Genomic DNA, 22283 nt, shown 5'->3' on the forward strand with positions numbered 1-22283 from the left:
TTCTTACATATTTAAAAGAAAGAAAAGGACAATTTTTCACAATGTCAACTGTAACTCTCGTTTGGCGACGCTGTAGGGCAAAGCCCGCAGAAAAACAGAGGAAGCGTGATTCTTTCTGAGTTAAACCGCTCTCCGAAACCAGTCCGCCACATTTTTCCTTAAAAAAGTAGAAGCGTGTAGAAATTACACTCCTGGCTTTTAAAGGAACATACAACTGGGAATACCAAGAAGAGGAACGCGAATGTCGCAGTTCTCCAAGTGCGGCCCGCCCCTCCCACACGGTAGATTTTTGGCAACTTGACCCACCTTCCTCCTGATTCTGGGGGAAGATTCTAACGCCCTCTGGAGGCGTCCCTAGTGACGTCACGAGCGCGATTCCAGTATGTGGCCAATCACAGAGCCGGATTCCGGGGGAAGCCCGGGGCGGCGGCGGCGGCCTGTGCGCGTGCGCGAGGTCTCCGCGTGGCTATATAAACATGGCTGGCGTGGCCGCGCGGTGGGGCCACGCCGAGTGTGTGTAGGGGGCTTTGGGGCGCTCCGGGTTTGTAGTTTTTAAATTTCTGGCGGGGGAACTGGGGCGCAGAGTTTTTCTGGGTGGTGGGAGCCGGAGTGACGCCCTTCCGGGAACCGCGCAGCCGGGCTCCGCTGTAGCGGGACCCGAGGCTGAGGCGCCGGGCTGAGCCGGCGCACGTGTGAGCTCCCCGGAGGAAGCGGCGAGCGGCCGGGCAGATGTTGCTGCAGCCGGGGCCGCACTAACCGGAGGGAGGTCTGGGACGCGCGGGTCTGTGTCCAGCCGGCGTCCGTCACTGACTTCTGTGTCGCGGCCCCTGCGCCTCTCCCTAGCGATGCTGTGGAGCCGGAACTGCTCTGGAGTCGGCTGCAGCTTGTCAAGCCTCCCTTCGCCTCTGCTCCCGGAACGGCAGCGTCGCAGCTGCCGCTGATCCACCTGGGGGATGCCCGCGGGTCTCACGGAACCGGCCGGCGCCGCTCCTCCCGCCGGTGTGAGCGCCTCCGGGACCGTGACCATGGCCCCCGCTGGGACTCTCCCTGTGCGGGTGGAGAGCACTCCGGTGGCCTTGGGCGCCGTGACTAAGGCTCCTGTCAGTGTCTGTGTGGAGTCCACGGTGTCCCAGCCCCTGCGGTCCCCCGTGGGGACCCTGGTGACCAAAGTGGCTTCTGTCAGCGCTCTTCCTAAACTCAGCAGCGGTCCTCCGCTGCCTGCTCCTCAGATAGTCGCTGTGAAAGCCCCCAACACCACAACAATCCAGTTGCCTGCTAATTTGCAGCTTCCTCCAGGTATGTCGATCACCTTTTCCAGCTTTTCCAGCCAGTGGTGACACGGGAAACGTCGCAGCTCCGGATTGTGCCTTCATGCTGTTAGCTTTAAAAAACTCAGCTAAGAGAACCTTTCATAATCGACTTGGCAGGGCAGTGATTTGGCTTTACAATTGATATAGCCTCTTTGAGTCATTACTGCAACAGTTTTTCTTTCCATATTTAAGGAAAGAATCTTTTCACCTAAATGACACAGTGAAAGCTGGAACAGTATATTCAGGAGGACCTTTGAGGCACTAGCTCCTAGGTGGAGGAAGATAGAATATAACTAAAGTTTATTTTCATGTGCAGAAGAGACCAATTTATATATCTACATGCTTAGATAACCATATCTTTTTTTTTTTTTAAAGTTTAAGTTCTTGTGTGTTAAGACTAAAAGAGGATTTTAAATTTAAGCTAGCTAAAATAAGTTCACTGCTTTTCTAGTACCAGAAATGAATAATGCTGCTTCCCTCACAATCTTTAGATGTGTGATGGTTGTAGTTTTCAGTTAGAAGATTACCACTCATTCCCAGCAAATGCCAGAGTTGACCTGTCAGAGGCATGCGATTCTTAAATCTGAAACAGTGTGTGAATGCTGCAGTTAGCCTGTGACCACTTTTTATGGAAGGGTCTACATGTTTGAGCTGTTTTTCATGATTTACGTAAAGATTTTGCTTTGTGACTCTTCAGCATATTGTAAATTTGAGTGTTCTGCTTTCTTTCCTCAACTGAAGGTGTCTTGGAGTTTTCAGCCGGGAAAAAAGACACATCTCACATTCTTTGGAGTGAACTCTTCTCGTAATTATATTGTCTTCTGTTTATTTTATTAGTAGTATTTGGATCTCAGACCTGCAAAGATGGTATAGGAGTGAAGCATTTGATTCAAAATTTCAGTATCCCCTAGCAAAATGATAGGGGCTCTTTTGTAGCCAGTGTTCTATTTGATCAAGAATGTTGTGGAAAGATCATGTTCTTCACTTTTGATGAAGTTCTGTTTCAGTTTTGTATTCTACAAGATATATATATGTGTGTATATATATATATATATATACACACATATATATATCTATATTTAAGGCTATGCCGTGTATGCCACTGGATACATTTTCTGTCGGTTCTAAATTGTCATCCTGCATATACTTGTAAAGTACTTAATGAATGTGTTTGAATGAAATCACCTCCTAATTTGTTAAAAACTAAATTCTTGTCAGTGAAGATTGTTTAGAAACAGTCAAAAAAGCATTAAAATAGAGGAACTGTCAAGAGTGAAAACTTGCTGGTAAGTGGAAACTAATCAGTAATCACTGGCATACGTGCTATACACACTTTCATATTTATATTCTTTTTGTTGGTCATAATAGGTAGCAAATAAAGAGGTTTCTAAGCGTAAATAATTTGTCCAATGCCAGACACCTCATGGGTGTCAGAGGGAATTTGAATCCAGGTCTGTTTACTCTTTTTTTTTTTTTTTTTAATGTTTATTTATTTTTGAGACCGAGAGAGACAGAGGATGAGCGGGGAGGGTCAGAGAGGGAGACACAGAATCCGAAGCAGGCTCCAGGCTCTGAGCCATCAGCACAGAGCCCGATGCGGGGCTCGAACTCACAGACTGTGAGATGATGACCTGAGCTGAAGTCGGCCGCTTAACCGACTGAGCCACCCAGGCGCCCCTGGGTCTGTTTACTCTTTACACACTATGCTTACCACTTGGTGTGTGTGTAGACTATGCCTAATTGAGTATCAGAGCTAAGAGTGACAGAATTTTAGAGCCTAATCTTTTGTACACAAAGAAACCAAAACTGAAACTTACCAGAGCTGCATAGCCATAAACCAAGACCACAACCTAGGTGTGCACTACAGTAAAAACACTTTAGGCTATTGACCGTGGAGAAACTTCCACTACAGAGGACATAAACAGCCTTTAGGAATTGTTATTTACAGAGGAGGTGGGAAGATGCTTTGAAGAGCAGCTTTTGGGAATTTCAGCTGGTGGGTGGCAGAAAAGCATACTAACATTTGTGCTCTCGTTAGTGCACAGTAAGATAACCAATAGTTGAGGAATGAAATGAAAACACAGTAAAAGTTATGAGTCTTGTACTGTTTCTTTTATATCCTGAGGATTAGCAATTGATTACTCAGGGATGCTTAAAACATATAGAAGTTCACTCTTCTTTTTCCAAGATAATGAATACTTTAAGTATTTCATTTCTGTTTACTTCAGAATTTTCTCAATGAACAGAACTGGTTTTTAAAAATATACGTATGCACCACAAGTTTTTCTAGGGAGCAGGGGCTGGAAATAAAAAGGGGAGGCATTGTGAGGAAATGAAAGAAGCTGTAGCAAAGCTCTGAAAATTATTCTGTTGAATGTTTCTGGTAATTTCTTTGGTCTTCTTGGTCTTCTCTTTTCTGAACATGTGGGATTTTAGGCCAGACTGTGGCTCTTTCTGTTTTTGGTATTCTGTGTCTCTTCTGTCACTTGTTTGAGAATGATGATCAAGGATTTGGTTGCTTCTGTTAGGTCATAAACTGTGGTAGATTCTGTTTGACGGTCGTACTGTACAGAAGTTAGTGAAAGTAACTTGTAAAATGCTTCAGGTCTTTTTTCATCACCTCCTTCATGCTGAGACATGGCATAGGATTTGGATCTTAGATTCCTGAACCAGTTACTGGAAAAGCTAGTGCTTCTTGTTTCTACCCTGGCTTCATCAAAAGGATATTACATGAGGGTAGGGACTCTTGGCTTTATTATCCAGGGTATTGCATGACGGTAGGGACCCTGACTTTATTATCCAGCACCTAGCTAAGTTCCTTGCTCAGAGGAGGCTGGAGAATTTGAATGCACGTATTAGTATATGTGGAGAGATCAGAGGGCAATAGGGCTGCAACCCCTAAGGGGTTCCAAGGGCCATTACACATATCAGTGTATTTTATTCTTGATTGCTTTGCTTATTCTGCTTATAAAAGTGACATATGTTCTGTAAAAAAAAACAAAAAAACAAAAAAACAATACTGAAGTGTAATACACCCTTCACCAGAGTATTACTGTTAACAATTTGTTATCCTTTTCATGTTACTACGTATAAATCTTCCTCATTTTTATTATTTTTTTATTTTTTTTATTTTTTTTAATTTTTTAATATATGAAATTTACTGTCAGATTGGTTTCCATACAACACCCAGTGCTCATCCCAAAAGGTGCCCTCCTCAATACCCATCACCCACCCTGCCCTCCCTCTCTTCCTCATTTTTAAAAAAATTCCTTAGGGGTGCCTGGGTGGCTTGGTCGGTTAAGCGTCCGACTTCGGCTCAGGTCATGATCTCACGGTCCGTGAGTTCGAGCCCCGCGTCGGGCTCTGTGCTGACAGCTCAGAGCCTGGAGCCTGTTTCAGATTCTGTGTCTCCCTCTCTCTCTGCCCCTCCCCTGTTCATGCTCTGTCTCTCTCTGTCTCAAAAATAAATAAACGTTAAAAAAAAAAAAAAAATTCCTTAGTAGTCCATTGTATCAACGTACCATCATTTTTTGACCACTTTCCTGTTCATAGACATCGATATCGTTTGCACTACTTTCTGTTATTATAAATGATGCTATAATAAACATCTTGGTGTATTTTTGCGCAGTTCTATAAATGTGTATTTTAAAGAATAAATTGCTAGAAGTGGAATTGCTGGTTCAAAAGGTAATCTTTTAATAGGATTACCAAATTTTTATCCCCAGAAAATTGTTCAAATGCGTAATCAACAATGTTAATACTTAATTTTAAAAGGGTACCTATGGAATCCAATAGTAATTTTCCGGACTTAACTTTAATTAATGTTAATAGAAGATGAGCCCTATAATTGAGTGGAGAGAGAGAGACTTTAAATGTAGAAAAATGTGGCTGGATGATAATGTTATAGATTTTTTTACTGACTGAATAACTGTGCCCAAGAGGGCTCTTGTTTTTGTGAAGTAAAGTAAGTATATAGTATACGATAGCTGGGAAGGTGTAGTTCAGGGCCACAGAGTAAGGAATAAGTGTGCTGATCAAATTTGTAGATAACAAGGGGCTTGGAGAGTTAGCCTTTGTGGAAAGTAGTGAAGTGTAGCAATACAGGGCAGAACATTGGCCTTGGAATCAGACCTGGATTTGAATCCCAGCTCTACCACCTATTAGCTTTGTGATCTTGGGTAAGTTTATTAACCTCATCCTCAATATCAGTTTTCTTACGTGTAAAATTGGATCATACCTTCTTCACAGGAGTATCATATGGATTAACTAAGATAAGTATATAGGTCTACATGTTGCAGAACTCTAGGGAACACCATTTGTGTGGAATACAGAGTTGCATAGCAGGCATGTCTGGAGTATTTAAGGTACCTGTATAGCAGTTGGCTATAGGTACTCTGGGCACTGTTGATCTAATACGTATGACATCCACCAAATTCACTGTAATTTAAGAGGTTGGATTTCTGGGTGGCTCAGTTGGTTAAGCATCCGACTCTTAATCTCAACTCAGATATTGATCTCAGAGTCATGAGTTCAAGCCCTGCATTGGTCTCCATGCAAAAAGATGGATTTTGAAATAACCTCAATGTCTATGTGTCCCCATTTTTATATGTTTGTTAGAGACAATTTGGAAAATACTGAAAAATTATCCTCAGATATTTTAAGTGTATCTTTTAGTCTCCTTTTTTAATGTAAACTTTATGGAGCTACAGTTTTTTACATGTACATTTATTTTAAAATGGAAACCATTTACAGTAAGTTTTGAAAAATTTGACAAAGGTATAGCCACCATTCCAAGATATAGAACATTTCACTCCCCTAAAGCTTTTAGTTTCTTTGAGAAAAAAATGTATGTGTGCTTCCTCTAATTTTACATAATTGGGATTCTATTGTATAATTTTTATATCCTGCTTTTCACTTACCATTATATAGTGACTATTTGTATTTTATAACCTCAGAAACTTAATTTTAATGGGTGTGTAATCCATTATTTAACATTTTCTCTATTCATTTAGGTTGCTTATGCTTTTTTTGTTTAAAAAGTTATTTATAGGGGCACCTGGGTGGCTCAGTTGGTTAAGCATCTGACTTCAGCTCAGGTCATAATCTCCCAATCATGGGTTCAAGCACTGCATCGAGCTCTGTGCTGACAGCTCAGAGCCTGGAGCCAACTTCTGATTCTGTGTCTCCCTTTCTGTCTACCCCTCTCCCACTTGTTCGTGTTCGTTCTCTTTCTCTCTCAAAAATAAATAAACATTAAAAGAAATTAAAAAGAAACATTAAAAAAAGAAAATTACTTACAAATAAAAGTATATCAGATGTTTTGTATTTAGATTGTGGTGTGTGTGTTGATTATTTTCTTGGGACAGATAATAAGAACTTTGGAATTTCTGGATCAAGGAAATAAGAGTGCTTTAAAGTTATTCATATATTTTTTTAACTTATATATGTCAGTGTTAAGTATATGCTAGGTTCTATGCTCATTACCATGAATGCAGTGGTAAATAAGGTAGACACAGTTCCTCTCCTGAAAATCAAATAGATTCTGAGAATTTCCATAAATTATTCCGGGCTTAATTTTTCTCCAACAGTATTATTTTTGTAAACTAATACATGCACGTATAAAAACAAATATGACAAGTTAAAAAGAAAGTAAAATCACCTGGAAACATCCTACTTTTAAAAGGTGAAATTTAGTAAAGGTAAATAGAAGTTCTGTTTTGACAAATCAACGGTGTAAATGGAGGATAGAGGAGATGTGCCATAACTGATAGTAGAACCTGGGATAAAAACTTACTGATTGATTTTAATTTTTTCTTTTACTCACTCAAAGAATTATTAGACTGAGAGAGAAATTTAAGTGACTTTAAGCTCAATAAGGGAAACTGATTTGAAAAATTAAAGGAATTGGGGCCATGGTGCCTGAGCAAGAATACAACTTTGGGTATGTTTAGCTGCCTTTAAGTGTTCAAAGTACTGTCCTATGGTAATGAAAGTAAGCTTATTTTGTGAGATTGCACAAGGGAACATCCTATCTCTGAATATTAATGGGAAGAATATTTTGATTCCATATTAAGGAATAACTTTGTATTTCTAATCTACTTGTGAAGAAGGGGCATTTATACCTCTCTACCTTCCTAATTCTGGACTTATTTCAATAGAGACTAGAAGGTCACCAGTCAGGCAGTTATGTATAGATGTGAAGTTACAATAGATGAATTCTAAAGTTTTTCTGAGTCTTAGATTTGGATGGGCCTGCTATTCTTTCAGTATTTACTATTTACCATTGCTGGGAATATGGACAAATTAGAACCACCATCTGGATCAACTTGCAACCAAGACAAAATAGGAAAGGCAACTTGGCATATAATAGTTCACTGGGCAGATGAATAGAGTATGTTAAATTATGTACCAGATAGAAGGTGGATACCAGACCACTTTACACTTTTTTTTAAATTTTTTTTTTTTTAGCGTTTATTTATTATTGACAGACAGACACAGAGCGTGAGCCGGGGAGGGGTGGAGAGAGGGGGAGACACAGAATCCGAAGTAGGCTCCAGGCTCTGAGCTGTCAGCACAGAGCCTGACGCAGGGCTCGAACTCACAAACTGCAAGATCATGACCTGAGCTGAAGTTAATCACTTAACCAACTGAGCCACCCAGGCGCCCCTACACTTTAACATCTTAATATTTTTAGAGGAAAGGTGCTCCGTAACCTAATGTGTAATTAATTTTTTTTAACATTTCTGTAGGATAAGTAGGCAAAACTGTGTATCCTTTTATGTTTGGAAAATGAATCATATTTATTAGGATTTGATTCAGAGGCTTGGTAGGTGGTTTTCACAAAAGAGACTAATGTTCAGTTTCCTTTGTGTGTTTTTAAGTGCGTTTCACTAGGTTGTTGCTCATTGGAATTGGACTTTTGGGATAAACACTTCAGTCAGAAGAGCATTGACTTTAGATGAGCTCTTGTTATTTTATTCTCAGTATTGTCTGTCTGCAACTATTCTAATATTACTTCCTACTGCTGTTTTGAGTACTTACTAGAAGAAAAGTTTGTATTGTAGACCTTTTGACATTAATAACAACTACTACAATTGATAACTTTAAAGTTCAAAAGTCTGCTCAAAAGTATTGTCTTATTTAATCCCCTTTAATGATCCTACAAGGTAAGTAGTAAGTCTCTAGATCCACAAATATGAAGTGTCCATTTATTTAGGTCTTTTTTTTTTTTTTTAATGTGTATTTATTTGAGGGAGAAAATGAGTGAGGGAGGAGCAGAGAGAGAGGGAGACACAGAATCAGAAGCAGGCTCCAGGCTCGAGCTCTCAGCACAGAGACCAATGAGGGGCTTGAACTCAAGAACCGTGATATCATGACCTGAGCCGAAGTGGGACACTTAACTGACTGAGCCACTTGATTTATTTAGGTCTTTAATTTCCTTCAACAGCATTTTGTGGTTTCTGGGGGCACCTGGGTGGCTCAGTTGGTTAAGTGTCCCACTCCTGATTTTGCCTCAGATCATGATCTCAGGGTCATAAGATCCAACCCCCCATCCCTGCTCCAGGCTCCACCAATAAGTGTAGATACTGCTGAAGAGTCTCTCTCCACCCATCCCCTGCTCACGTGTCAACGCCCTCTATCTCTCTCTCAAAAAAAATTTAAATAGCTTTGTGTAGTTTCCAGAGTATTGGTGTTATACTTACTTTGTTAAACTTGCCAGTATATTATTATTTTTGGTGCTATTGTAAATGAAATTGTTTTCTTTGTTCCGTTTAGTCATTCATTGCAAATGTATATAAAAATACAGCTGATTTTTATATATTCTGTATCCTGCTGCCTAGCTGAACTTGTTTATTGGTTTTAATATTTTTTCATGGATTTATATGATATCTGTATATAAGATTGTATTATCTGTGAATGGATAATTTTACTTCTTTCTTTGGATGCCTTTTATTTCATTTTCTTGCTTAATTGCCCTGGTTAGAACTCTGAATACAATGTGGAATAGAAGCAGTGATTGCAGGTATCCTTGTCTCATTCCTCATCAGTAATCTTTGTCTTGTTCCTAATCTTAAAGGGAAATCATTTAGTCCTTCACCATGACATATGATGTTAGGTGTGAGTCTTTTATAGATCTCTTTTATCAGTTTGAGGAGGTTTGCTTTTATTCCTATTTTATTGAGTGTTTTCATCATGATAAAAGGGGTGTTAGATTTTGTCAAATGCTTTTTCTGCATCTGTTGAGATGATCATGTGGTTTTGTCCTATTTTGATAGGTTGTTTTGTAGTAACTTTTTTATGTTAGACCAGCCTTATGCAGTGAGATGGATATTACGTGATATTACTTTTTTGTGCTACTGGATTCAGTTTGCTAGTACTTTGTTGGAAATTTTTGTATCTATATTCATAAGACATATTGGTTTCTGTTTTCTTGTGATGTCCTTGTCTAGTTTTGGTATCATGGTAATACTGACCTTGCAGAATGAGTTGAGACGTGCTTCATTCTTTTCTACTTTTTTGGAAGAGTTTGTGAATGATTTGTATCAAGTTTTCCTTGGATTTTTGATAGACTTCACCAGTGAAGCCATCTGGACCTGGGCGTATCTTGTGGACACTTTTTGATTAATAATTAAATTCATTTGTTGGACCTATTCAGGTTGCCTATTTTCTTTAGTCAGTTATAGTAGTTTTTGTTTTTAGGTATTTGCCTATTTCATATATGTCATCTAATTTATGGATTCACAGTTGCTTACAGTATTCCTTTATCCATCTTTCTATAAGATTAATAGTAATATTCTCTCTTTTTTTTTTTTTTTTTTTTCCATTCTTGGTTTTAGTAGTTTGAGCAGTCTGGTAAAGGTTTTTCAGTTTTGTTGGTCTTTTCCCAGAACCAACTTTTGCTTTTCTTTTTCTCCTTTGTTTTTATACTCTATTTAATTCTGCTTTAATCTTCATTGTTTTCTTTTCATCTGCTTGCTTTAGTTTTTATTTTGCTGCCCCCCCAACCCTGTATCTTAAGATGGAAGTTTAAGTTATTGATTTGAATCTTTTTTCTTTTTAAATACCATCATTTATGACTATAAATGCCCCACTAAACCCTGCTTTAGCTGCATTCTATAAATTTTGGTATATTATGTCTTCATTTTCACTCCTTTCAAAGTATTTTCCTATTTCCCTTGTGATTTCTTCATTGACCAACTGATTACTTAGAAGTAATTAATTTCTAAATATTTGTGAATTCCCTCAATTTCTTTTTGTTACTGATTTAAAATTTCATTCCATTGTAGTTGGAGACTATACATTGTATGATTTTAGTCTTTTTAAATTTATTGGAGCTTATTTTATGTCCTAACATTGAGAATGTTCCATGTGCACTTATGGAGAATGCTGTTGTTGGGTGGAGTATTCTATGGATGTGTTTGGTTGGTTGGTTTATAGTATTGATCGAGTATTTGATTTCCTTGTTGATTTCTATATAGTTGTCTATCCGTTGTGGAAAGTGGGGTATTGAAATCTCTCAACTATTATCATTGAATTTCTGTTTTTCACTTCGCTTACATCAGCTTTTGCTTTGTATATTTTGGGCTTTGTTTTTGGGTACATATTCATATTCCTGACCCATTGGGTGTTACATCAGTTATAAAATGCCCCTCTTTATCTCTAGTAACATACGTAGTCTATTTTGTCTAATATTGGTCTGACCACTCTAGTTTTCTTATGGTTGCTGTTGTATATCTTTTTTTTTTAAAGTTTATTTATTTTGAGAAAGAGAATGTGAGCAGGGGAGGAGCAGAGAGAGAGAGAGAGAGAGAGAGAGAATTCCAAGAATTCCACTATCCGTGCAGAGCCTGATATGGGACTTGAACTCACAAACCATGAGGTCATGACTTGAGCCGAAATCATGACAATATAAATGTATGTTAATTCTGCTTTCTTCTCTTAATTTAAAAAATTGTTTAAAAACCAATTGTATAGAACAGTATGTATATAATTATATTGTTGGGACTATACCATTAAAATAATATATTTGTGAATAACAACAGAAAGTGAGTAGGAGTAAAGTTGTATTGCACTAAGGAAATTACCTTAGATGAAATCTCAAATCCATAGGAACAAATGAAGAAAACCAGAAATGGCAAATGCAAAAGTAATGAAACAAATGCTACAAATACATCCTTTGCTCCTTTCTTCTGTCAGTTTCTTTAAAAACCATACAGTTATATTATGTGATAATAACAAGGTATTGTTGGGTTTCTAATATATCTAGATACAATATATAGAACAATAATAGCACAAAAATAAAAGTGAGAGGAAAATGAGCTAAATAGGAGAAATGTTTCTATATCTCACCCAAATAAGTTAATACAGACGTGAAATAAATTCTAATACGATATATATTGCAAACTCTATTGTAGCCTATAGAATCTCTAAATATATGTATTGAAAAATTATAAAGAAATTTAAGTGTTACACTAGAAAATACTCACTTAATGCAGATGAAATCAGGGGAAAAAAAGAGAGAAACAAAAAGGAGAGGAAATATACAGAAACAAAAATAAATGGCACACCTAAACCCAACTATATATCATGCAATGTGAATGGTCTAAATAATTCAATCAAAAGGCAAAAATGTCTGGGCTCCTGGGTGGCTCAGTCAGCCACTATTTCTTTGAATGTTTTTCTGTTTCTTTACCTCTCTCTCTTTATGTTTCTCTTGTTCTCCCTCTCTGGTACTCACATTATGCCCGTGTTGTGGTGCCTATCAGTGTTCCACATTTCTCTGAGGCTCTGTTCATTTTTCTTTATTCTTTTTTCCTCTCCTTTCTTTGGATTTAATAATCTGTTGATCTATCTTCAAGTTCACTGATCTTTCTTCTACTTACTCAGTTTCACTGTCAAACCCCTCTAGTGAATTTTTTGTTATTGTGCTTTTTAACTACAGAAGTTATTTTTTATGGTACCTATCTCTCTAGGGATAGTCTCTATTTGGTGATCTCATCATACCTTCCTTTGCTTTTTTAAGATGGTTTCCTTTTGTCTTTTGAACAAATATATAATGTTTACTTTGAAGTTTCTGTTGTTAGAAACTAACATCTAGTCTCTCTCGTGAGTGGTTTCTGTTGCTTTGCCTTTTTTTCCTGTGTGTCACACTTTTCTTTTTCTTTGCATGTACTGTAATTTGCTATTCAAAAGTAATATATTGTAGCAACTCTGGGTACTGTCCCCTATTCCCTTGAGTGTATTGTTGTTTGGCTAGATTGTTAGTGAAATCTATTTTCCCTACAATGGGAAGCCACTGAGTTGCACCTCAGAGGGCACAGCCTTGGTTTTAGCAGGGCTCTCTCTGACTTTCTCTGAATCCTGTTTAGCTGTGCCTCTCTGTTGATAACCACACATAGCTATTAAGCTCTATTGGTTGCCAGCCAATTGCCCTATTTTTTTCAACAATGCCCTAGAGCCTAGCTTGCTCCACAGTCTGATCCAATTAAATTTAGGCTCCTTTACTGGTTAATTTTTTAGGTTTATTGTTTCACGTTTGTTCTGACATCAGGAAGACCCTTCTTAGTTATCTCTTTATCTGGTTCTCTCTGGTAAACTAGAGCTAGGCCTGTTGCCTATCTTGTATGGGTCATGAAGCTACCATCCTTCTTTTAATTGTTTATTGTATTTGAGAGTGCTCTTACCTTTGAGTTTGCCCATGCTGTGTTGAAATAAAGTCAGCTTCTCTGGGGAGATATTTGGAGCGGGGACCAGGACTGTGGCATACTTCTCTGTGGGCAATATCCCTGCTTTAGGAGTGGGGTACTAGGCATGGGTGGTAGCCTTTGATCTTACCTGCTTACCTCTCCCAGCATGGAATAACTCCTACAAAATAACTAGGGTGAAGGACACTGGGGTCCAGGTATTTTTAGTGTTCCATCCCTGAGGTGTAGAGCCTTCCTTTTATGAGTAGAGATGAGTAAAAGAAGAAGCCTGGAAACTTTTGGATACACTTATCTCAAATTTGTCCTCTGTTGTATGCAGCTCATTTGGGGGAGATCAGAAATGCTGGTGGCCTGCTCCTTCCAGGAAGATACCATAGCCTCAACTGGGAGCTTGGGAGAGGAAGAGGCCCTGTGTTGACCACACTGCCTGATGTGAGAAGGAAAAGGGAGCAGGTCATGGTTCAGATGCCACAGATTCTTGCTGTTCTTACGGAGTTTTAGTAAATCCTCTTTAATAATGGTGTAGTCATTTTCTGTATGCCTTCAGGCAATTTCCAAAGACTCTAAATGATGTTTTTAAAAATAATTTTCACCAGTTATGCTTGCTTTGCTAGGGGGCAGGTTTGTTGAGCTCTTGATGCTCCCATTCCAGAAATGGAACATCAACTGTGAATATTCTCGTTTGTGCCTCCTACTGACATGGACAAGAATTTCTTTAGATTAGAAATACTACTGGGTTAGAGAGTACAAATGGGAATCAGTTTGGCACAATCATGTAAAGTTGAACAAAGCAATTCTACCATGTTACATTACCATCATCAGGATGTTAGAGTTCTTGTTGCTGCACATCTAACACTTAATGTTGTCTTTGGACTTCTTAATTTTTGCCCATCTAGGTAGATATAAAGTGATATCTCACTGTGGTCTTAATTTACCTTTCCCTGTCATTGGCATCTGTGTTTTGTTCATTTTTGATATTCATTCTTCAAACATAAGTGAACTAAAATTTTTTTTTTTCCGTTTGGTAGTTTGTTTTTTTGCTTGGTAGTGTCTTTTGGTAAACAAAAGTTTTTTTTGGTATAGTAGAATGTGTCAAATTTATTTAAGAAAGTCTCCCTATCCCAAGTTCAGAAAGATCATTTTGTATATTATCTAAGAGTTTCAAAGGTTTTACTTTTTGCCTTTGTATTCTTAATGCCATAGGGGTTTTGTGTGTGGTATGACACTTTTAATCTTTTCCATGTAAATAACTAATTGACCCAACCTTGCTTATTGAGTGGTCTGCTCTTTTCCTCACTAATCTGCAGTGCCTCTTAGGAAAATTTGATATGACATATCTGCCTGAGCCTATTTTGGAATTCTCTAATTTATTCCATTGGTCACTTTGTGTAGTCTGGTGCCATTACCATATCATCTTACTTACTGTAGTTTTACAGTTTGAAGTCATGAAGAAAAAGTGTTTTGACTTCTTCAAGAGTATGGGCCATAGGCTTGGACTTCTAATATTTTAAGTAGCTTTGAGTGAAAACATTTTTCCATATTATTTATGGTAATTAGTGTACATAGAATTTAGTGTGTACTAATCATTTGTTCAGACATTTTACAATATGAAAGAAATGGTCAGAACACAAAATATATGATGCTTATGTTTTATTTATTAGCTTAGAGGTCATGGTTTTTTTCTTTTAATTCTAGGAACAGTTTTAATCAAAAGTAACAGTGGCCAGTTGATGTTGGTATCTCCTCAGCAAGCTGTGACAAGAGCAGAGACCACTACTAACATAACTTCAAGGCCAGCTATACCAACGAATACTCATACGGTCAAAATCTGTACAGTGCCGGTAATATACCTTAGGGTTTGGTTTTTTTTTTAATTCTTGGTTTTCTAGCTGGTATCTTCATGTAAATATATGTGTATTTGTGAATAAAAATAATAGATGATTCTGCTCAACTTTTTGAATTGAGCCACTTTCTTTGTGTTAATCAAGATGTTTGGTTTTGTCACTTGGTAATTGCTAAAATAATAAAGATTCAGTCTTCATACTCAAAGATTTTTATTTCTCAGGGGAATGTTAAAAGGGCTTTTTGCATGTCTAAATGGAAAGAAAATATGCTTCAATTTTAATTTGTGGTAAGACATTAACACTACAGTTTTATACTATTCATTTGTATCTGTATCTTATAGGAATGACTTCTTAAGAAGTCCGAAATAGTTCATTAATTTAGCGTTGTTAGAAAATGGTTTGTTTCACATACATGGTAATCTTTTTAGGTAACTAACTGAAGCTTATCTTGTGTGGCAGAGGTAAAAAAAAAAAAAAATATATATATATATATATGTGTGTGTGTGTGTCATATTATAACATCTTTCTCTGGTAAAATAAAAAATGCTGAATGTAGTATAGCATTTTCTTGATGAGTCAGGTTCATCCTAATGAAAGATCGCATAGTGTTCTGTGGTAATATCCTCTGGCAGTCTGTCTGCCACCCTCACCCCCCATTTTGTGCTCTCCTCTAATATTTGATTCTATGTTCTCATTTTCTATGTTACTGTATCTTTCAATGATAGCTGCTCCTTCCCTCTTTTCTTTTCTTTTCTTTTCTTTTCTTTTCTTTTCCCTTTCCTTTCCTTTCCTTTTTGTTCTTTTTTTTTGAGAAAGAGACAGAGCACAAGTGGGGAAAGGGCAGAGAGAGAGGGAGAAACAGAATATGAATCAGGCTCCAGGCTCCAATCTGTCAGCACAGAGCCCCATGTGGGCCTTGAATTCACAAACTGTGAGATCATAACCTGAGCAGAAGTCAGATGCTTAACCTACTGAGCCACCTAGGTGCCCCTGCTCCTTTCTTTTCTAGTTTGCTTTATCTAACTGCTGTGAGTTGAGAAGATAGATTAGCAGACTATTTTAATAATGTTAAATAAGAATCCATATGTTTTTGGGGTGCCTGAGTAGCTCTGCTCTGTTGGTTAAGCATCCAACTCTCAGTTCCAGCGCAGGTCAGGAAATTGATCTCAGGTTCATGAAATTGAGCTCAGATCCCAGTGCTAGGCTCCCCACTGGGCGTGGAGGCTGCTTAAGATTCTTTCTTTTGGGGCACCTGAGTGGCTAAGTCCGTTAAGTGTCCGACTTCGGCTCAGGTCATGATGTCATGGTTTGTGAGTTTGAGTCCCGCATCAGGCTCTGTGCTGACAACTCAGAGCCTGGAGCCTGCTTTAGGTTCTGTTTCTCTCTCTTTGCCCCTCCCTTGCTCTCTGTCTGTCTCTCTCAAAAATAAACAAACATTAAAAATTAAAAAAAAAAAAAAGATTCTTTCTTTCTTTCTGCCCCTTCCCAACTTGTGTTCTCTCTTAAAAAAAAAAAAACCAAAAAAAAACAACTATATGTTTTCTGTATGAGCCAAAGAGTAAAGTTTAAGATTTTAATGCTAAAAAACTGTGATATTGCTAAATCAGTTGCCTCCTTAAGGAGTATGAAGTAGTGTCAGTTTGCCAGTTGACCAGGTAGGTTCGCAGTGGAGAATATGCTTAAAACCTATAAGGCTATATAAAGCCAGTTATAACAACGGAGTTTGCTGTGGTGAAGTGTTTTAATTTTTTTTTAATATTTATTTATTTGAGAGAGAGAGAGAGAGAGAGAGGGAGCATGCGTGCACACAAGTGGGGAAGAGCCAGAGAGACAGGGCAGAAGATCCAAAGCAGGCTCTGAGCTGTCAGCACAGAGCCCGACGTGGGGCTCAAACTCCTGAACCGTGAGATCACGACCTGAGCCAAAGTTGGACATTTAACTGACTGAGCCATCCAGGCACTCCGAAGTGGTTTAATGTTTAATGTTCACCATAGTACTGATTGATTTAAAATTACTAATGCTGATGATTCTGTTATCTCTCTCCCCTCCCCCTCTCACCCCCTTAGAATTCTGGTTCACAGTTAGTTAAGAAAGTGGCAGTGGCACCTGTTAAAAAGTTGGCACAAATAGGAACTACTGTGGTAACCACGGTTCCAAAGCCTTCCTCAGTACAGGTAAGTTGTGACTGACTTGTGTCCATGTGTGCACTGCTTATTCTCTCATCTTTCTTTATTTAGTTGTTTCCTGCTAGATATGTAGGTTGTCACAACAACCGTGTAACCTTGAGCAATTCAGTGATATTTGGTGACACCAAAGTGGGTGGGAACGGTTGGAGGTGTGGAAACACAGGATAAACATGGTGTGTGCTCTTGGAATATTAATTTTACTTGAATGTATTAAATTAATACAAACACACCCAATAGCCATGTGTGATAGTGTTTAGAAGCAGGTGCTAGGACATCCCCTTTGGTGTAGGGGATACTTATTAGTTATTGATACTTGTGGAAGGGAAGGAGAATAAGACTTTGAACTAGATGTAGGCCCAGTAAAGACTCCACCAATCAGGTGGGGAACATTGGAGTAAATATGGCTTGTCAGAGTTGTCCTACTATGTGCCAGCTTTGGTCAGCTGGTCCTTAATTCCCACTCTGTGATCAGTCATTGGATGTCAGTTCCACAGGGAGAGTTGTGCTATTGGGCAAGATAATTCTCTGTAGTTGAGGCAAACCCTGAAAGAACTGACAACTGTAGCCTATGTAATAGCATTCCCAACAGCTGGGACAACACAGATGTCCTTGTGATGGTATTGCAAAGTTTACTCCTTGTATCACTGGTATCTACTTCCTTATACGTTGTTAGAGACCAGATCTTTTGGAATTCCATTGGGTTTCTTCCTTGGGGAAACAAAGAAGAGGAGGTTATAGGATGAACTACAGTCCTCACTGCTGTGGCTGATACTCATCATCTCCCTCCTTTACTATCCTATCCATTCTAGATTCCCTTCATTCTCAACTAATAACTCTACTGGTCTTGGTAGCTTAACTGGTAGTGGGACCAGATTTTCATCCCTGAGGGATCTGAGGTCTTAATCACTATGCTCTTTTGAGACAAGAGTTGCTGTACTTGTCCATTTATCATTACAATTGGGCAAGGAAATACCAACAGGCACTTAAGCAGATCCCTTGGATTCACCACACATACTCCTCTCAGTCTGCATTGTAAGATAGCAACCCTACCTATTCCAGATGTCAGGTCACTTGCCCCTGTCATGATAAGCTCTTTACTGATGTTCCCTGGACGTAAGAAACCTGAGGTGCCCAGGAGGCAGTCATGGTGTCTAGTTTATGGGAACTCTTGTTGTGTCCTCTGGTGAAAGTGTGCCCCCTGTGGGCAAAAATGGGAAGCACATGGTCCCCCAGCATGTCTTTGGGAGTGATAAGTGGTTCCATTCATCCCTTTACTCCTTGATTCCTTGATTTTCATGTATTTGTCCTATTGGAGACATAGTACCATAAAGGATTTCTTGATACAGTTAGTACACTTACTCTTGGAGGATGGAATTCGATCATCATTGAGTATTGCCTCTGAGTTTGCACTTCACCTGTGCCTTCTGCAGGCTGTTCTAATACTTTACTAGGATGCCAGCTTTTAGGTCATGCCCCCTCCCCCCCCCCCCCCCCCCCCCCCCCCGCCCCAGACAATCATAATCAGTGCCAGTGCAGTCTTGCAAAGCATGGAAATACCATGGGCTGGTCGAGAATATCAGAAGTTATGATTGAGTTTGAGATGGTCCATCCATTACTGCAGTGGGATTGTGTAGGTAGAGTAAGACTGGGATTGTGTACCTCTCTATGCCTTTTAAGAGTTAGAATTGGCATGGAAGGTGCAGATATCTAGTAAGGTACAGCTAGTAACTATATTAGAAAGAGTTATGAAAGACAGATTTTATACTAGAGACCATTAAACATTGACAAGGAAAGTGGAAATGCCATAAATCCTTCATCTGTTCACAAAAAATAGTATGCTTTTTCTGAGCTCACATTTCATTGAGCCTTATTTTACTTCATGAGGGAGAGGAACCCTGAGGTTCCCCAATGAACACTTCCCATTGTCCTGGAAAGTAATCATAATTACCAGCTAAAGTTTTAGATTATATGTTCTTAAATAAAGTAGTATAAGGAATTAAGGGCAGAGTATAAATCTAGACTCAACTGAATATAGACTCAGCTGAAGGAAGAGTATTTCATTATTGTATATTGACCTGGAAAAGTTTTTAGACAGTCTCCAAAAAGATTCAGAGAAACTGCACGGTAGTTGTCCTTGAAGAGCAAGACTAAGGCTAGGAATAGGAGGGAGACTCATTTTTATTGTTGCCTTTGAGATCTGCTTATATTTAATAAAATTTTACTAACGTAGCTGCAATTTTTCCCCCAAATTTTTATTTAAATTCTAGTTAGTTAACACAGTGTAATATCTGTTTTAGTAGAATTTAGTGATTCATCACTTACATATAACACCCAGTGCTCAATACAACAAGTGCCCTCCTTAATACCATTACCCATTTAGCTCATCCCCCCACCCACCTCCTCTCCAACAACCCTCGGTTTGTTCTCTACCATTGAGTCTCTTGTGGTTTGCTTCCCTCTCTCTTTTTTTTTCCCCTTCCCATAAGCTCACCTATTTTGTTTCTTAAATCCACATATGAGTGAAATCTAATAGTATCTGTCTTTCTCTGACTGACTTATTTCACTTAGCATCCATCCTCTCTAGCTGCATCCACATCATTGAGAATGGCAGGATTTCATTCTTCCAGCCTCTATGTTCTTAAGCATTATTCTTTATTGCTTTGGATGGGGCAATTTGAAATTTTAACCCTTGAGAATTACAATATCAGTAAGAATAATAAACACTCTGTCTAATTTTCAGCAAATGAGATTTTATCTGCACTCTTTTTTACAAAGGGGTATATAAAAGTTGAAGATTTAGCTGCAATTTTTAATTTAACTTTTTTTTAACATTTCATCATTCATTCTAGTCTTCATCATTAATCAGGGTTTTTAATTTCTTTCCCATTTTTACCCTTGTCTTTTCTAATATATGCTTGTCTAATATATGCTCCAGTCTTTCTAAAGTGGGCAATTTTGGTGTACATTTTAATTCACTTATTGGGACTGTTACCAAAGGAATTTTCTTGAAGGACATTGCAACCTGAACTTTCTGTGTTGTATGCCTTAGTATACAAGTATTTCAACTAAAGTGATGGTGCATTGTTCAGTTTTCTGCATGAATTATAAATACTCTTGTCTTCTGATCCCCCTAAACTTGACTCCTGTTCTGTTACTTTCAGTGTTTGTTTTAAAATAAGATTGTTGCTTTATCTCAATATAGTTGTCTAAGTTTTTAACTGCCTGACTTGTGATTTCTTGTATTAAACTTTTTATCCTGCAGGTGGCGCTAGAATCACACCTCATTTCAATAGAGGGTAGAATAACCAAAATTCTTTTCACTGTGAAAGTAAGATATCACAGTTTGTAATATTTATTATGTTTAATAGTCTAATAAAAGCTTATCTGAATACAAGATGATCAATAGATCTCTCTACTTTATACTTAAGCAGAAAATTATAGAATAGGAAATCCTATATTTTCATATAAAGACTATTTCAAATTCTTTTTAGAGAAGTATTAATAATGTTTTTTGAGGACCATATGCTTGGTACTATTTTTCACAAACAACCCTAGGAGAGTAGGTAGGTGTCTATTTTTTTATAGACAGGAGTCAAGGGATTACTTGCTTGAGGACAACACTCAGTAGATGTCAATGAAAAGTAGGTAGGTAGATGAGAATGAAACCCAGATCTGTTAAAGTCCAGAGCTCTTACAGCAGTGTGCCATTGGCTTACACTAGTAGAACATAACATGAAAGCAAAGATGTCAAGATCCATTTGTAGTCTCATAAGTGTGAAATGAGGCACCAGCTGTGATATATATATTATAGTAAATGTATCTAAATATACACTACTCTTAATTTCAGTCTGTGGCTGTGCCAACAGCCAGTGTTGTCACAGTTACTCCTGGAAAGCCCTTGAATTCTGTAACTACCCTGAAGCCTTCAAATTTGGGAGCATCACCTGCCCTCTCAAATGATCCCAGTCTCAAAGCAGAGAACTCAGCAGCTGCTCAGGCAAATCTTTCTCCGGTAAGCTCTCACTTCCACCTTATGTGAGTACAGCTCTTTACAGATTTTCTTGAATTCTGTTTTTAGCTAACATTTGTGTTTTATGTATATTTCTTTACTTAGGCGATGCTAGAAAATGTGAAGAAGTGTAAGAACTTCCTTGCCATGTTAATAAAACTAGCGTGTAGTGGATCACAGTCCCCAGAAATGGGGCAGAATGTGAAGAAACTGGTGGAACAACTTTTGGTAAGTTAGTATTATGAAAACGTGAAAATTCCTTGAGAATTCTTAGAACATGTTTTAAATGGGATGTATCTTTAAGTGAGGTTTATGTTAGATGGATTTTTTTGACAAGCTATGGTTTGTTTTTTTTTTTTTTGTTTTGTTTTTAAGTTTATTTTGGGAGAAAGCTTTACGCAGGGGTTAGGGACAGAGAGAGAGAGAGAGATCGAGAGAGGGAGGGAAAGAATCTCAAATAGACCACAGAGCTCAAGGTGGGACTCGAACCCGTGAACTGTGAGATCATGACCTGAGCCAAAGTCAAGAGCCAGATGTTTAATGAACTGAACCCTCCAGGTGCTTCTGCTTTTGCTTTTTAAGAGCTTTATAATGATAATAAATCTAAGACAAGTAAATCTCTTGTTTATTATTTTCTGTATGCCTTAACCTAAAAAAGGACCTTGGAGAGAAGGTTGACTATTTGGCCAAGTAAAAAATTGTTACTAGAATTGCAAATGTCAGAAAGCCAGTCTGTAAGTTCAAACAACAAACTTTGTAACCCATGGAAGTAAGTTAATCTTCTTAAGTCTGCCTTTCCTTCTCTTAAAATGAGAAGAGTAATAAATGTGATGACCTTTAGGGCGCCTGGGTGGCTCGGTCAGTTGGGTGTCCAACTCTTGATTTCAGTTCAGGTCATGATCTCACAGTTCGTGAGATCAAGCTCTATGTTGGGCTCTGTGCTAACAGTGGGGAGCCTGCTTGGGATTCTTTGTCTCCTTCTCTCTCTCTCTTGCCCCTCCCCAACTTGTGTGCACTCTCTGTCTCTCTCTCTCAAAATAAATAAGTAAACATTTAAAACAAAATGTGATGATCTTTGACTTAAGTTCCAAGATGCTGTATTTTTTAGCTGTCAAATTATATGTCATTCATTTTTATATCTTTCAGATAAAATGCTTACATACATTAAAGCAGATGAAAGTGGAAATGAGCAAATATTACATATTTTATGCTTAAGAAATATGCTGATG

At 38.2% G+C, this 22283-nt stretch overlaps 1 protein-coding gene across 7 annotated transcripts in view; it reads left to right on the forward strand.

Annotated features, from left to right (window-relative positions):
- The first annotated feature begins 497 nt into the window (after positions 1–497).
- The window catches only part of TAF4B (TATA-box binding protein associated factor 4b), a 179024-nt gene continuing 157238 nt past the window's right edge, over positions 498–22283 (forward strand). For 3 of the 7 annotated variants that reach the window (XR_006195060.1, XR_006195061.1, XM_042909613.1), the window contains exons 1-5: positions 499–1296; positions 14711–14856; positions 16926–17033; positions 20893–21057; positions 21160–21282. Coding sequence is in view for 5 of the 7 variants with exons in the window: in XM_042909613.1 (XP_042765547.1) it covers positions 954–1296; positions 14711–14856; positions 16926–17033; positions 20893–21057; positions 21160–21282 (885 nt within the window). In the remaining 2 variants the exon portion in view is untranslated. Of the gene's footprint in view, positions 1297–13334; positions 13448–14710; positions 14857–16925; positions 17034–20892; positions 21058–21159; positions 21283–22283 lie in introns of all 7 variants that reach the window. The other 4 variants (XM_042909612.1, XM_042909615.1, XM_042909611.1 and 1 more) reach the window with 4 other exon arrangements.

The sequence above is a fragment of the Panthera leo genome, chromosome D3 (genome assembly GCF_018350215.1).
Source record: "Panthera leo isolate Ple1 chromosome D3, P.leo_Ple1_pat1.1, whole genome shotgun sequence".
Taxonomy (NCBI): domain Eukaryota; kingdom Metazoa; phylum Chordata; class Mammalia; order Carnivora; family Felidae; genus Panthera; species Panthera leo.